Below are 17594 nucleotides of genomic sequence, written 5' to 3' on the forward strand. Positions count from 1 at the left end.
AGTGGCACACCAGAGAATCAAAATAGAATTGAAAAGGAAAGGGTATGGCCTGGAATTTTCCATTATAATGACATTGAAATTGTTTACAGTGGTGGTCACTACTGCATGAAACTGACAGCAGCTTCTGATATCAGTGAATGGACAGTTAAATATGGACATTTGGAAATTATCAGTGTTGCCTGCTGCCCACAGGACAGGTGCAATTAGCACCACCAGTAATTTGACATGGGTTTCAATGTTTTACACAGATTTATGCAGATTCACTGTAAAAAAACAATTGAAATGTTCATCATTGTTTAAAAACTTAGTGACATCTCATTCAACAAAGTTTTAAGTGATAGATACTGTTGCACAACTGCAAAATCTTGGAACATAGTCATGCGCTATAAAGTAAGTTCAGGATTTAATGCTGAAAATCTTGCATCCAAACAGTATAAGTACAAAGATTAGCTTTCAAAATTGTCAGTTTAGCAACAGGTAAAACATTAAATAATGTTTGGATTTTGATGTGGAATTACATCAAAATCTGTTGATGTCTGCCCTGTTGGCTGCCCTGTTTCACTGGTAAGATAAGTTCTTGCATTATAACCTGCAAAGATTGTGATAGTTACGTGATTCAAATATTGCTGGTTTTCCCTGCAGCCGGAGAAACTGGGAGACATTTGCACCTCTTTGCGCTATGTTCCAACGGCAGGGAAACTCACTGTCTGCATCCTGGAAGCAAAGAACCTGAAGAAAATGGACGTGGGAGGACTCTCAGGTATACAGGACAATGGGTTAAATCTTATAGGGGTCTTGGAGATATGGGCTATGGCAAAATGTGTAACAGAATCAGGTGACATGTGTTGTGAGGTCTATTTCGACATCAACATCATCTCACTCCATCTTTTATACCTTTCACAAATAGTGAAAAGAAAGATTGTCACTCTGTAATAGTGATGTGCCAACTGATGGTCATTATTGTTTGTGAAATACCTTGTTAATGCCACAACTTGCCTCTCTAATATTTAGTAATCCATTTTACAAGCTAGATGTCAAGAAAACTTGACAATGAAACCAGAGCAAGTACCTAACTGATTCAACTTGCCATTTGCTCCAAAAGATTTCCTTGTTGGAAACCAGGCACAAACATCGGAGGGCATGTTCCATGGACACTAACCAAGCACACACCATGTCCACAGATATTGGTATTCAACAAATACCAGCCTCTTATAACCTCCATGACACATCTCCTGATTCATATACAGGTCACTTCTACACTTCAATGCTTTGTCTCTGGTTGTACTGGCAACTATCATTGTAATGTTGCAGCAAGGAGACACAAATATGCTCAGGGACAAGCTGTATACGAGGGTCTTTATTTGCTATCATTGACTCACTCACCAGAGATACCAGACTTGTATTATTACTGTCTTGCCTTGCTGTTTAATGAAAGGAGGTGCAGCAACTAGAAGGACAAATGGTATTTTGACCTCCAATGCAAGAGGATTGGAGTCCAAAAGTAGGGATGGCTTACCAAAATTATACAGGGCCTGGGTAAATAAGACCACAACTGGAGTATGGTGTGCAGTTATGACTGTCCTCGTTATGACGATATACTTACCATAGAAAGAAAGCAATGAAGGTTCACTAAGCTGATACTGGAGATGGCAGGATTGTCATACAATAATAGATTGGTTCAACTGGACTTGTATTCACTAGAGTTTAGAATAATAAAATGAAGACAGGATGAACATATAAAATTCTAACTGGGCAGACTAGATACCTCCTCTAATTTGGGAGTCTAGAACTCAGGATCACAGGGTAGGCAATTTGGAACTGAGATGAGGAAAAACTTCTTCACTCAGAGGGGCGGTCAACCTGTAGAATTTACTACCAAAAAGAATTTCAGGTCACTTAGTGTATTCAAGAAAGAGTTTAATAGTTATTTAGATATTCAACGCCTCAACAAGTATGAAGACAAAGTCGAAACATAGTGTTGAGGTTGAGAATCAGCCATAACCTACTGAAAGATCCAAGGTCAAAATAGCCTATTCTTACCCTAAGTTCCTATTTGGCTTCAGGAATACAATCAAGATAGGAGGGACCCAAAGGGTAGCTATACCCTTTCTTGTATGGCATCAAGTTTGGCCTGGTAGTAAGTGTGCACAGATCATTGCAGGCACCAGAACTTGTAGAGAGAGCAGTTAATAAAGCATACAGTGTCCTTGACTTTATTAATAGAGTCATTAAGTACAAGTGAAAGGAGGCAGTGTTGAACTTATGTAAGACACTTGTTGACTTGAGCTGGAGAATGGTGTACAGTTGTAGCAAATTATATTTAAAAAATGTGAATACATTGGAAAGAGAGCAGGTGCAATTTAAAAGAATGCTTCCAGGAATGAGAAACTTTTGTTATGAGGTTAGATTGAAAGAGCTGGGACTGTTCTCCTTGGAGAGCAGTCAGCTGAGAGGAGATTTGATAGAGGTTTTCAAAATCAGGAGCGGACTGGATAGAATAGATAGGAAGGAACAAAAAAGAGAGGGCATATATTTAAATTCATGTGAAAAAGAGTATTGTGGAGGCTTAGGAATGCACTACCTGGGAATGTTATGGAGGCAGGTTCATTTGAGGCATTTGAGGTGCTACTGAATAATTATTTGGACAGAATTATTGTTGAAGGGTATGGGAAAAGTTTGGAAAATTGCTACTTGGTAATGACGCTCTTTTGAAGAGCTGGTACAGATGGGATGAATGGCCTCCTTCTGCACGGATAAGATTCTGTGAAGTTTAGCAAAGATATTGAGTCAGGAACCTTGTCATAGTTGTCAACAGCCTCAATCAAATGGGACATTCTTTGGCTACGAGATCCTGGCACGGTGAATAAAGCTGAACCATGTCTTAATAGGAATAGGTGAAGAGTTAGTAAAAACGTGGAATGATTAAATCAGGTTCTAAAGATATTGAACACCATGTTGAGGTGTAGGGTGCCCAAGTGGACAGTGAGATGTTGCCCTGAGGCTCACTGGAATACTGCAGCAGGCCTGCAAGAGAAATATAGGTTTTGGATGTAGGTTTGCTCGCTGAGCTGGAAGGTTCATTTCCAGACATTTTGTTACCCTACTAGGTAAATCTTCAGTGGGCCTCAGGCGAAGCAATGCTGAAAATTACTGCTTTCTATTTATATGATTGGGTTTCTTTGGGTTGGTGATGTCTTTTCCTGTGGTGATGTTTCCAGGAAACAACATCACCACAGGAAATGACATCACCAACCCAACTCAAAGAAACCCAAACACATAAATAGAAAGCAGGAATTTTCAGCATTGCTTCACCTGAGGCCCACTGAAGATGTTACCTAGTAAGGTAACCAAACGTCTGGAAATGAACCTTCCAGCTCAGCAAGCAAACCTACATCCAAAACCTTAACCTGAGCTACAAATCTTTTCATAGCTCACTAAGAAATGTTGGTGTAGGAACACAGTAGTGTGTTAAAGTGGAAGCTCGGGTTATTTTTATGGACAAAACATAGGTGTTCTGCAAAGTGGACACCAAGTGTACTTTATGTCTCCCCAGTGGAGGGGAGACCACATTATGAGCAATGAATCCAGTAGACTAGATTGAGACACTGGAGCAGCCTCGATACCAGTTCTAGGCCTGGTGTAAAGTGGTAAGAATCAGGATCCTCTCCTCAAAAGAGATGCAAATCACCTGTCTTGAGTCTTTCTGCCCTATTGTGGGCTGTTTTCCTTTTGGAGGTAGAGAAAGGCAGGTATTACAAGAGAAGAAAGTGAAGGATTAGCTATTAATATTGGTGTAGTTGAGGAGGTGTCCCAAGCAAGTGAGTAGGCAGCAGAGAAGGCATGCAGTGTTAGTGGTGTTGGAGGTTGACTTGGGTGAGAGTGAGTAGGAAGATGATGTCAGTAATTGAGAGAGTAATGAGGCGAGTGGGTACAGTAGCAGAGATAGAGTGAGAGAGAGGTATTGGAGTAGAGATGGTGGATCTTACTCTAATGGAGTGGAGAAGGACATTGGTCTTCTTCCTACAGAGCTGGGTATCTCTCCAGATTGCTAAGACAGCTTTAACTCAGATAACAACCTCAGAGCATACAATTGTCATAGGATGCTACTGTGGTTTCTAATGCTGGTGCATGGTGTAAGAGAAGTCCTGCACCTGCACCACTCTATCCAGCTGGACCTCCTGGTATATGTCGCCACACAATGGGATGCTGAATTCCTCAGTCTGCCAAGTTCAGGACAAGCTTCAGGAATCATGCAGGGCAGGTCTATGCTGGCTGTGATTATCCAGCAATACAACAGGCTTTTAAAGATGGCATAGATACAAGGGATGCCGATGAATTCTGTGATATCTGCTGAGTGTCTAGTTGTTGTGAGAATGGAGCATGGTGAGATAGAGCGAAAAAAGGGTGTGAGAGTCTCCAGAGGGACGTGACAGACAATTAATGAGGCAAATAGGTAATACAGGATGAGAGTACTCCCTGTACCTCAGTGACAAAGCCCCTAAAAACCTTGCCTTCACCTAAAATAATCTAAGACTCAGTCCAACTGCTCTTTTGGAAGTACCAAGGCCTAAAAGGGGCATTAGAATTTGCATTAAGCACACATGCATTCAGCAATGTATCACTAGCTCTCCATGAAAGAAAAATCAACTGCAGTCTATATAATCCTTGAGTAGATCCCTCAGGAGCCCTTGAATTCTTATCCCTCACTTTCTAGACAATCATTTGATCAAAATGAAATACCGGTTACTGTCAGGAAAATATTAATAGCCAACAGTTGATATTAAGAAGATCTTTGTAAACATTCTGTTTTAGATACAAAATCTTTAGAGAAAATAATGGGTAGGGCCTTTGACACAAAAGTAATATCAACTTTGTTCTAAATAATACTTTCAATCCAAGCTGATAAATATGAGGTTTGATAAAATTATGTCACCCACTCATTATCTAGTTAAGCAACACTCGACTTCAGAATTCTCGCCTCATTTTTAAATTTGTCCTCAAGCCAGTCACTCCCTAACTCCATAACCTTCAGCTACTCCTTGGGTTAATAAGGCCCAAAGCTCTGTAATTTCCTCTCCGACATGACTTTCTCTAAAACCTGTCTCTTCAACCAAGCTTTTCATCTCCTACTTTGTTACGTCCTGTGACTTGGTGTCAAACATTGCTTCATAATTTCTTTGTGAAGCATATTGGGGTGCTTTCTTCCAAACAAGCGTGCTTTACAAATACAAGTGAGAGTTGCTGTGGTTGATAAAGCTTGATCAAAAACAACACTCAACAAAAAATATTAAAGTTGTTTTTGATTCTTTAAGAAGAATAATTAATAAGGAAACAAATATGCAATTCTGCATTTCTTGGTGTACCATAATATTTGTTGACAATCACGCATTGGAAATATAGAAAATGTATGGTACCTAGGGGCCCATTCAACAAATCACAGCCATGCTGGCTAAGAAAAAGCTGTCCAGACTAGTCACACTTACCAGCTCTTGGCACATAGTCTGTAAGTTATACCATTTTGATTCACTCTGCAAACACTTCGGTTTCAGCCTTATTGAGATACAGCCCATCCACGTTGTGTGTTCCATCAGTCTCAAATTTATCCCCAGTCCACAAAATCTGAAACACTCCTTCCTGAATTATTCCTCCAGCAGAGGTTGGCATTCTGTACTTGGTTCATTTGAGTCTCAGGCCTTTAAATATATTTAGTGGGCGGCACAATGGCACAGTGGTTAGCACTGCTGCCTCACAGCACCAGAGACCCGGGTTCAACTGCCACCTCAGGCGACTGACTGTGTGGGGTTTGCACATTGTCCCCGTGTCTGTGTGGGTTTCCTCCGGGAGCACCGGTTTCCTCCCACAGTCCAAAGATGTGCAGGCCAGGTGAATTGGCTATGCTAAATTGCCCGTAGTGTTAGGTGAAGAGGTAAATGTATGGGTGGGTTGCGTTTCGGCGGGTCGGTGTGTACTTGTTAGGCCGAAGGGCCTGTTTCCACACTGTAAGTAATCTAATCTAGTTATTTGGCAGTCCCTTTCCCCTTGTCCCGCTGCATTGAATTCCCACTCTCACCATATTCCCATTGCCTCATGGTTTAGTAAACCATTCATTTTAGTAGGTTCACTCAGCTCTGTACTTTAATAGAAGTCTCAAAAAATATATGGTTTTAAAATATAGAAGCTGCAATTGCTCCATTGATTGCTGTCACTATTCATGGTTTCCAGAGATTTGAAGTATTGACAACATCATGGGTCAAAGGGCCCATTCTGTGCTGTACTTTTTCTATTCACACATTTGGACCAAAACGGTGGAACGTCACTGACTGTATTTCTTAGATCACACCATGTGCTGCAAGCTCATACATTGTTGGTCCAATACCTGGACTGTAATGTAGGAGTGATACTCTGGATAGTTAAATGCATAAACACATGAACATATAGGGTAGAACTGTCTGTTGGCAATTGGTGAGAAACTGAAAATGAAAAGTAATCAGAATTCCTACGTCAAGAAATGTTTCCTTTGTGGTTCAAATGATGAGTTTAGAATCCCATTCCTCAGTGATGGTTACCTTACTTCCATGCATTTGTATCTCATTATTAACTCAACTGGCTTCAAATTGCTTTCTCCTTCCCAAGAAACCAGATGGCACCAATTCCTAAATGGAAGTCAGAGAGGTCCATCGCTTGTTTCTACAAGTCTTTAGTCAACCTTGTCTTCACCACAAGATCCCTGAATCCTCCTCCATTCTTCATCCAAGCATTGGTTTAGTACCATTCACTCACTTTGTGCTAACTTGGCAACTACCTGTCGCTGAGGCTTATGTTGCCTTTTAGTGCAGAGGGAGCTTAATAATGCAGGAGGACTAAACAGCATTTGTCTCTGTGTGGCACTATGCACTGTCAGTGTCACACCCACAGCATATGCCAATTATTGTAGCAAACTATGTGGTCTCCTATTGAGAAAAGTCAACTGTACATTTTTTTTCCTCTGTTAAAATCTTCCTTGAGCCCACCTCTTTGGTTCGGGTTTCGTTCACCTGTCCTAATGTCTCCTGAGTTTATCAATAATTCTATGAAGCATATTGAAACATTTTGCTACAAAAAAAGGTAGTATATGAATACAAATCATTGAAAGAAGATGAAAATCCCAATAGAGCTGTTCTATATTTTCCCTGGAGACAGAAAGATAAGCCTTGCATATTGAGAATCGTTGGCATGTGTGGCATACTACAAAGACTTTGAGCAAAGTCCCCCAACAACGGCAAAAACTCAGAAAATCATCCTTGTTGAGTTAAAAGAGAATTTTTTTAAAAATTCTGTTCTATTCTGCTGCCTCTATCCTTAAATTAAGTAGCATCAGTAGCTTTGAAATCCTTGAGTAAGGCTGCAGGCCAAGTTCTGTTAAGCATTCTGAAACAGATTGTACCTTTTGGCAAGAAAACAATGACGTTGTTTTCCAAATGTTGTGCCGCAGTGAACCTGGGAATTAAACTTTCCCGGTTGGGCATTGGGAAGTTGATTTTACAAGCATGATGATTAGTTGGAAAATAATTTCTGCACACAAATAGCAAATGGTGTTGGATAGATTACAAAAGTCCAATTCAAAGGGGACAGAGTATTCAGTGCAAGCAACGTCAGAGAATCAGTTAACTTATCATAATGAAATCTTCAACAAAATTGTGTCTTGTGGTTTGATAGTGTTTTCCTCTCTTTCACAGCACAAAGGTCAGTTCAGATTGAGTTCTTTCTCTGTTTATTTGAAATTGTGGGGAAATGAAGCAGTAAGTTGTAATGCTGCCTCATTGTCCCAAGCTCAAAAAACAGGTATCAAGATTCTCTTCTCTACGTCAAAATATGAGGGTATGGAGCCTAGCCTGCTCCTTGCTGATCCTATTATAATTAATCTCCAAGACTCCCCAGTAAAAGGTGACAGTAAATCTTTGGGTATTGCAACATAGCTAGAATAAAGCTCCTCTGTCTGCTTTCTTCTTCCCTTTCCTGAAGAAGAGCTTTTGCCTGAAACGTCGATTTTCCTGCTCCTTGGATGCTGCCTGGCCAGCTGCGCTTTTCCAGCAACACATTTTTCAGCTTCTTCCCTTCTAGGCCTTGATCTCTTTGGAAGCCTACATGGCCAAAATCCCTTTTCTTCTTTAGAGATATTTGGCCCTCAGAGGGTGTTCCCATCTCTCGTGCTGCTGCAGCAATGCCAGATTTCTCTCCAGTTCTAGTGGCACAAACCCTGTTTATAGCTTCCCCTGGTTGGCAAAGGAACCAAACACAAGGAAACTGAGAACTGCTGAGGGGAGCAAAGGTATTCAATTGCCATTACCCCATATTGGCGAAGTAGGGAAGCTACCTTTTTCTCATGAACTACTACTATGATTGAAAACTCATATTACTACCAGTAGTTTTCACATTACATCAGAACATCGGAATTTACATTCTAAACATAAGAAGAAGAATCTGGCTGAATGTTACCAAAGTTGGTGGTATTAATTCTGAGGAGTTTCCTGGAGATTTTCTCTCAGAGTTCCATTGAGTTCTCTCATACAATTCCCCGGTGTTCACCTTATCATGGGCACATGCCTTTCCAGTGCCATACTCACACTATTGCACACTTACCAGTAGCAGAAGGGTTTGCCATCTCAGGTCCTTGTGGGATTCCTGTCTGTGGCACCATATTTAAAGCCTAGCCATGTACGAGATCAAACACTACTAATAGAAATAGCCCCTCACAGTACACGTAGTGGGAGGGAAATGAAAAGCTTCCGAGAGCACATATGAGGCACAGGTGACACATCATTGGAAACGGAAGATTAGGTTCATTAGTGTATTGCCACTTTCCATCATCGCCAGGTCTGATCGACTGTTCTAACACGGGCAGCTACAAGAATCAAACTTCAGACACACTGAAGCCTAAGCATTATACCTATCTGAAGGAGTGCTACTCTTTACCTAACACCCAGCAGAACATAAGATATTATCATGATTGAATGTGTGAGCAGCACATAAGAACATAATAGGAGCAGGAGTATGGCATCTGGCCCCTTGAGTCTGCTCCACCATTCCCTAAGTTTATGGCTGAACTTTTCATGAACCCAGCTCAGCAACCTGCCCACTCACCATAACCCTTAACTCCTTTACTGTTAAAAAAATCTACATTTGCCTTAAAAACATTCAATGAGGTAGCCTCAACTGCTTCACTGGGCAGAGAATTCCACAGATTCACAACCCTTTGGGAGAAGAAGCTCCTCCTCATCTCTGTCCTAAATCTGCTCCCCTTATTTTGAGGCTATGCCCTTTAGTTCTAGTATTAGCTGCCAGTGGAAACAATCTCCCTGCTTTTGTCTTATCTATTCCCTTCATAATTTTATGTTTCTATAAAAGGTCCCCTTTACTCTTCTAAATTCCATTGAGTATAGCACCAGTCTACTCAATCTCTCCTTATACGCCAACTCTCAACTCTAGTATCAACCTAGTGAACATGGCCTGTACCCCTTCAGTGCCAGTACATCCTTTCTCAAGTGAGGAAACCAAAACCATACACATTTTGTAAAGCTTTCAAACAGTTCTAAAGGTTCACTTTGATAGAACAGGAAAAGCAGAAGAATAACAAACAAAAATATAGCATTTGATTCTGGGACTAAACATAGGCTGCTTCACTTTTGACCAATAAGAAATTTACAATGATGGCTTCACCCAACTCACATTGATGTCATTGTTTTGTTGTACTGAATGATACAACTGTTCAATCGTAGTATAGGTAATGTCCCTTCTGCTTAATGTTCTGACCTTCCTCCTTTGAAAACTTGACTTCCAGCAGCTATCCTCATGAGATATCTGGCCTTTCAAATGGAGCAGGAATGTGGGAGGGTCTGGGAGCAGGGAGGGTATTGGTGTGGTGGCGCTAGATTTGTTCAAAGTCTGTCCCATTCAATGCAGTAATACAGTGCCATACAACACAATGGAAGGTATTCTGTATGTGAAGGCGAGACTTTGTCTCCACAAGGACTGTGTGGTTGTGACTCTTATTAAGACTGTCATTAACAGATCCATTTGCAGCAGGCAGATTGTAAGGATGAGGTGAAGTATGTTTTTCCCTTCGGTTGGTTCCCTCACCATCTGCCGCATGCCCAGTCTAGCAACTTTGTCTGTAAGGACCCGATCAGCTTGATCTGTGGCACTGCTGCCAAGCCACTATCGATTATGGATATTGAAATTCTCCATTCAGAGTATATTTGTTGCCTGCTCTACCTCAGTGCTTCCTCCAACTGTTGTTCAACATGGAAGAGCATTGATTCATCAATGATGGGATGATGGTAACCAGCAGAAGGAAATCTTTGCCTGCGTTTAAACTGAAGCCATGAGATGTCATTGGGTCCAGAGTCAATGTGGAGGACTCCTTCCTCACTGTATACCACTGTTTCACCACTTCTGCTGGGTCTGTCCTCCTGGTGGAACAGAAGGTATCTAGGGACAGTGATGCTGGTGTGTGGGATATTGTCTGTAAAGTACGATTCTGTGAGTATGACCGCGTCAGTGTGTTGCATGACTAGTCCATGAGACAACTCTCCAAATTTTTGGCACTCGAACCCAGATGTTAGTAAGGAGGACTTTGCAGGGTCAAAAAGATTGTTTCTGCTGTTGTCTTTCCCGGTGCCTAGGTCGATGCCAGCTGGTCCGTCTGATTTCATACGAGCTTGTGCTAAAAGGCAGGGCAAGATCGGGGTACTGTGAGCCTGTATGTTCTGAATAATGTGGCAATGAACAATTAGGCAAGCCTGAGATGCTGTAAGCATCCAATTAGGCACAAAGTGAGCATTAAGAAAACAAATGAACAGCCCAGAGATATGCACTGCTCCAATGCCAGTCCCTGTGTGCACAAAGGCCAGGCAGCCACATTACAATGCAAGGTGCTGTCGGGGTTCAAAGTGCAGTATTGAAGTAGTGAACAAGAATAAATATGATTGGGAGATGTGCCATGATGATGCAGTGGGGGTAGTATACCTAATGTCAATATCCATGGACAACAGATAAAAGCAGCCATTGTCCATGGAGATATGTGGGAATGTTGCCAAAATGGAGACTTGCCATTGTCCACACCATTCAGGGGCTGGAAAGATTCAGCCCTGAGTTTAAACAGAACAACTTCAACACATTCCTGGTCCAATTGTCTCATTTTGTAAATTCACTTTAAGTAAAGATGTATTTAGTCCTGTCCCTCTTCCCCATGCAAGGCTATTGTCAATCAATTGCCTAGATGGATCATTTCTTCCACAGTATAATTTCCCAATGTAAAATGAGATCTGCTTCAACCAGCTATGTTTTGGTTGAGGGATCTGCCTTCAAGCAATTAGTAAGAATTGCAGAAAATTTTTTTTCCCCAGAGCTACTTCTGACTTTTTGTGTATTGTTTGATCCTTCACAGAACCTCATTGAGATATTTATCTGGACAACTCACACTGCCAATTTTAAACTGCTGTATCACACCTCTTAGAGAGACACTAATAATGTAAAAAGTCTTATCAGCTGAAAACAGAATGGATCTCTGCTTAGTTACAGGAGGTAGATGTTAAAAATGACCACAGTGGTGTCATTTTTCATTTACAGTAGCAAATAATCTTGCTAACGTTGTAGGAGATAGATAGAAATGTCAAAGATCCCATAACTTTTAACCTGCACGTTTCCTGGTAAGAAGTCCAACCTAATAATGGCTAACAACATGCTTTTGTTCTATTTTCTGTTTTTTGTAGTAAAGTGACAATAGGTTATTATGGTAAAATATAGATGAATTTATTCAATAACCATAAGTGTTGACCAACTGTATTTGCTACAGCATGCTTATAACAAAATAGAATGTGCTTCACTGAAAACGAATAGAGTTCGGTGGCTCAGTGGTTACACTGCTGCCTCACAGCACCAGGGACCTGGGTTCGATTCCCACCTGTCTGTGTGGAATTTGCACATTCTCCCCGTGTCTGCATGGGTTTCCACCGGGTTCTCCACTTTCCTCCCACAATCCAAAGATGAGCAGGTCAGGTGAATTGGCCATGCTAGATTGCCCACAGTGTTAGGTGTGGTAGTCAGGAATAAATATAGGATAGGCGAATGAGTCTGGGTGGGTTTCTCTTCGGGAGGGGCAGTGTGGACTTGTTGGGCCGAAGGGCCTGTTTCCACACTGTACAGAATCTAATCTATCTGTACAAATGGGTCACTTTCAACCTGAACAGAGGACTAGGTCTTCATAACGGAGACCAGATTGAATTCTCATTAATATTCCACGCACTGTGCTGAGTCTGACCTTTTATGACAATCTTGATATCCTATAGGGAGGTTTTGTTTTAAGCATGTATACTTCTAATATGCTAATCAGTGACTTCAAAAGGTCATTGCAGGGACATAGTTGATGTTTGGCAATACACCAAGTGCATCAGAAGTTGGATGGAGCAAACTTACTTTTTCCATTCTGTTGAATCTCAATTATAATTATTTATATCCACTTCAGTTTATAGTGCAGAGTGGTAGATCAGTCAGAAATTAAGAGAATGAAAATCAAGACAAAACAGATTGATTACATTTATGTTCATCAAATGTCTATTTGAAATCAATGTGATTCTGCAATGCAAAATCGATGGATTGGAATGTTTTTCCCATTGCACCATTTGTAAGTCAGACCCACAAGTGGAAGCAGCAGGACTCGGAAGGTTTGCGAGAATGAACTGGCTATTGGGACCTTCATTAGTTAAGGGTGATGGGCAGCTTTTGAAATTGGCCGGACTATATGGCTGTTCAGCAATGCCCACTTGGGGTAGAAAGGAAAAGGACACCATATGAAGAAGGTAGCCTCGGAAAAGTTTTCAAGGTTTGTAAGTAGCAAGCAGCTGTGGACTTTGGTTCGGCCGTATTTGGAATACTGCATACAGTTCTGGTTGCCACATTACCAAAAGGATGTGGATGCTTTGGAGACGGTGCAGAGGAGGTTCACCTGGATGATGTCTGGTGTGGAGGCTGCTAGCTGTAAAGAGAGGTTGAGTAGATTAGGATTATTTTCATTAGAAAGACGGTGGTTGAGGGGGGACCTGATTGAGGTCTACAAATTCATGAGAGGTGTAGACTGGGTGGATAGACAGAAGCTTTTTTCCCAAGAGTGAGGGACTCAATTATTAGGGGTCATGAGCTCAAGGTGAAAGGGGAACCGTTTGAGGGAAATATGTGTGGAAAGTTCTTTATGCAGAGGGTGGTGGGTGCCTGAAATGTGTTGCCAGCGGAGGTGGTAGAGGTGAGCATGATAGCATCGGTTAAGATGAATCTAGACAGATATGTAAATGGGCAGGGAGCAGATGGATACAGATCCTTAGAAAATAGGCAACAGGCTGAGATAGAGGATCTGGGTTGGTGCAGGCTTGGAGGACTGACGGTCCTGTTCCTGTGCTGTTATGTTCTTTGTTCTTTGTTCTCTGTCCTGAATCTTCTCCCCCTAATATTGAGGCCATGTCCCCTAGTCCTAGTCTCACCCACCAGTGGAAACAACTTGCCTGCCTCTATCGTATTGATCTCTTTCATAATTTTATATGTTTCTATAAGAATCTCTCTTATTCTTCTAAATTCAAGCAAGTACAGTGCTGGGTGGCTCAACCTTTCCTCAAAGGGTAACCCCCTTATCACCGGATTCAATCTGGTGAACCACCTCTGCACCGCCTCCAAAGCCAGTATATCCTTCCTCAAGTAAGGAGACCAGGTCTGCATACAATAGTCCAGGTGCGCCCTCACCAAACCTTATACAATCACAGCAGAACCTCCCTGCTCTTAAATTCAATCCCTCTCACAACGAAAGCCAATATACTGTTTGACTTCCTGATTACCTGTTGTACCTACAAATCAGCTTTTAGTAATTCATGTACGGGTATTTCTAAGTATCTCTGCACAACAGCATGCTACAATTTTTCTCCATTTAAATAATACTCTGACCTACTATTTTTACTTCCAAATTGGAATAACCTCACATTTACCAACATTATACTTCACCTGCCAGACCTTGCAAACTCACTTAACCTATCTCAATCGCTCTGCAGACCATCCACATCCTCAGCACAGTTTGCCTTGCCACTCAATTTAGTGTCATCAGCAAACTTGAATACATTACACTCAGTGTCCTCTTCCAAATCGTTTATACGATGAACAGTTGTAGGCGCAACACCGACCCCTACAGCACCCTGTTCACCACTGATCTCCAACCAGAGAAACACCCAAGTGTCCAAACTCTCTGATTTCTATTGGTTAACCAGTCCTCTATCCATGCTATTACATTCCATGCATTCTTATATTATGGAAGTGTCTTTTATGCAGCACCTTATCGAATGCCTTCTGGAAATCTAAGTATACAACATACACCTGCTCTCCTCTATCCACCGCCCTTGTTACATCCTCAAAGAACTCTAGTAAGTTTGTCAAAGATGACTTTCCTTTCCTGAATCCATGTTGCATCTGCCTGATGGAACTCTTTCCATCCAGATGTCTCACTATTTCTTCTTTAATGTTAGCCTCCAGCATTTTCCAGACTGTAGATATTAAGCTAACTGGCCTATATTTGCCTGCCTTTTACCTTTAAGGTGTGACATTCATGGTCTTCTAGTCCACCAGGACCTGCCTGGAGTCCAGTAATGCATCTACTATAACTTCCACCATTTCTTTCAGCACCCTAGCAGGCATTTTATCAGGACCAGGGGACTTATCTACTTTTCGACCCTTAAGTTTGCTCAACACTACCCTCTTAATGATAACAATTGAATTGAGGTCCTCACCTCCCATCATATCCTTAACATCATTCTCTGGCATGTTAGACACATCATCCACTGTGAAGACTGACACAAAATAGTTATTCATGGCCTCCGCCATTTCAGTATTACCTAATATTAAGTCCCTTTTCTCATTCTACAAGGAACCTATGTCCACTTTAGCAACTCTTTTCCATTTTATATGTTTATAAAGATGTTTCCTTCCTGTTTTTTACATTCTGTACAGGTTTGCATTCATAATCTATCAATTCTTTCTTTATTGCTTGCTTTGTGGTTCTCTGTTGCTTTTTAAAGTTTTCCCATTTTGATTTACATATTGATAAATAGTCAAATGAATTTATAAATACATTAGTCATTGGTTTGAAGCTTCAAAAGAAAACAGATTTGTAAAACTGAAAGTATTTTTTCAAGATGCTATTAACTACGGTGCATGTATATAATAACGAACCACAATATAACTGACAAATGATGTACCTCTCTGATAGTGAACCTGGTGGAAGGTTATTTATAAGAATACTTTTTCTCTCCCAGTCGGAAAGATTGATTAAGTAATAAATGCGCAAGATGAATAGGTGGAAAGTACATTAAATGATTGCAGTTTATTAGTTTAATAAAGTGATTCTTGGGGACTGGAAGCCATATTATTAAGATCACAATTACATTTTATAATTAAGAAAAAAGCAAATTGTCAAGATACATGTAGTAGAGTATGGATTTGCAATTATGAAATTTAAATAATCTTTGCAGAATAGCCTCATGAATTCTAAATATAAAATTGACAATAACTACAGTTAAGGAACATTGTTTCAGTGATTAAAATATTAATGAATGTTGCTGATAAATTCAAATATGTCTGCATATTACACTACAACCCCTTCATGAACTCAGAGCAAGTGAGGACTGCAGATGCTGGAAATCGAGTCAAAAAGTATAACATTGGAAAAGTACAGCAGGTCAGACAGCATCCAAGGAGCAGAAGAATCAATGTTTTGAGCATAAGTCCTTCTTTAGGAACCTCACCAACTCATCTTCCTTATTAATTCCTGCTCTCTCCAAATACATGCCACCTTCTAAATGAAAGGAGGAAATGTCAGTGAGTGTTGAGCAACATGTTTGTAAGATGTGGTGATCACAGTTGAAGAGATGTTGGTGTGTGCAAGACGTGAGCGTGAAGCTTGCTACAATGTTTTGATTTATTATTGTCATGTACTGAGATACAGAGAAAAGTATTGTTTGGCATGCAATCCAGATAAATCACACCTTAGATGAAGTACATCAGGGTATTAGAACAGAATGTAGAATATTATGTTAGAGCAACAAAGAAGGTGCAGAGAGAGTTCAATCATCATACATGTGAAATCTATTCATAAGACTGAAACAGCAGGGAAGCAACTGTTTTTGAATCTTCAATTCAAACTTTTGTATCTTCTGCCTGATGGAGGAGGATGGAAGGGCGTTTAACAGGGGTGGAGGGCTCATCGATTCCATTGGATGTTTCCTGAGGCAGTGGGAAGTGTAGACGGAGTCGATGGATGGAAGGCTGGTTTTCATGGTGGACCGGGCTGTTTTCTGTAATTTCTTGCGGTCTTGGGCAGAACAGTTGCCCATACTAAGCTGTGCTGCATCCAGATAGGATGCTTTCTATGGTGCATCTACGAGTATTGTCATGAGTTATTGTGAATGTGTCAAATTTTTTTACCCTTCTGAGGAAGTAGAAATATTGGTGTGCTTTCTTGATTATAGCATCAACATGGATGGAGCTGGACAGATTGTGGGTGATAAATCCTCCACACCATGTCCTGAAATTGAGGACAAGATCCTTCATTTTGCTGACATTCAGGGCGAGATTGTCTTTACAGCGTGCCACTAAGCTCCCTATTTCCTGTACTTTGTCTCATTGTTGTTTGAGATCTGATCCATGATGATGGCATCATCAGCAAATGACAGCTCAATAAAACATATGAATGTTAGCTATGTGTCATTACTGATAGAGCTTATTGATGGGTGGTAATGCAAATGTTGTGAATTGAGCAGTGAATGAGGTTAGTAATGTAGTTGAAAGATCAAGGCATATGAAAATCTGCTCATTGACTTTGATAATTCATATGAGATCATTAAATGTCTTCCTGCACTACAGCAATTCTTTGAAGGTAAATCCCAGGCACTGACCTCCTCCATTAACTCTTGCTTTCTAAACATGGGGCTAGAGGGACTGAGAACCTCCACGTCCCTCCCGCACCCCCAAACATAAGACGAACAAGACAAATATCCAACTTCCACTTCCTTCATGACAAAGATGCAGCATCCAAAATCCTGGTCCACATTTTCTTCCAACATCAGCCACTATAGCTTCTTTGAAAAGAACACATAATCACTAGCACTTACAACCAACCCCCCCTTTAAGAGATGCAGACTGACTTTAAACAAGCAGTAACAATATTGCCCCTTATTAATGAATGCAGGCAATTAACAGGTGGACTGTATGCATAAATCATTGAAATGTGCAGACAATGTGCAACTAACGTTGTTTAAAAAAATAATATATAGGTATTATTGGCAAGACCAGCATTCATTGCCCTTAAACTGTATTAGGCAAGAACTTTCAAAAGCTGATAGGGGACAGATGTTTGCAGGCAAAGGGATGGCTGGAAAATGGGAAGCCTTCAGAAATGAGATAATGAGAGTCCAGAGAAAGCATATTCCTGTTAGGGTGAAAGGGAAGACTGGTTGGTATAGGGAATGCTAATGACTAAAGAAATTGAGGGTTTGGTTAAGAAAAAGAAGGAAGCATATGTCAGGTAT

The 17594-nt window shown here is 40.8% G+C and overlaps 1 protein-coding gene across 1 annotated transcript in view; it reads left to right on the top strand.

Moving 5' to 3' along the window:
* The window catches only part of LOC132828207 (synaptotagmin-B), a 130135-nt gene that overhangs the window by 47457 nt on the left and 65084 nt on the right, over positions 1-17594 (top strand). Inside the window, exon 6 of the mRNA XM_060845154.1 lies at positions 643-760. Coding sequence (XP_060701137.1) covers positions 643-760 — 118 coding nt within the window. The remainder of the gene's footprint in view (positions 1-642; positions 761-17594) is intronic.

This window comes from Hemiscyllium ocellatum, chromosome 26, assembly GCF_020745735.1.
Source record: "Hemiscyllium ocellatum isolate sHemOce1 chromosome 26, sHemOce1.pat.X.cur, whole genome shotgun sequence".
Taxonomy (NCBI): Eukaryota; Metazoa; Chordata; class Chondrichthyes; order Orectolobiformes; family Hemiscylliidae; genus Hemiscyllium; species Hemiscyllium ocellatum.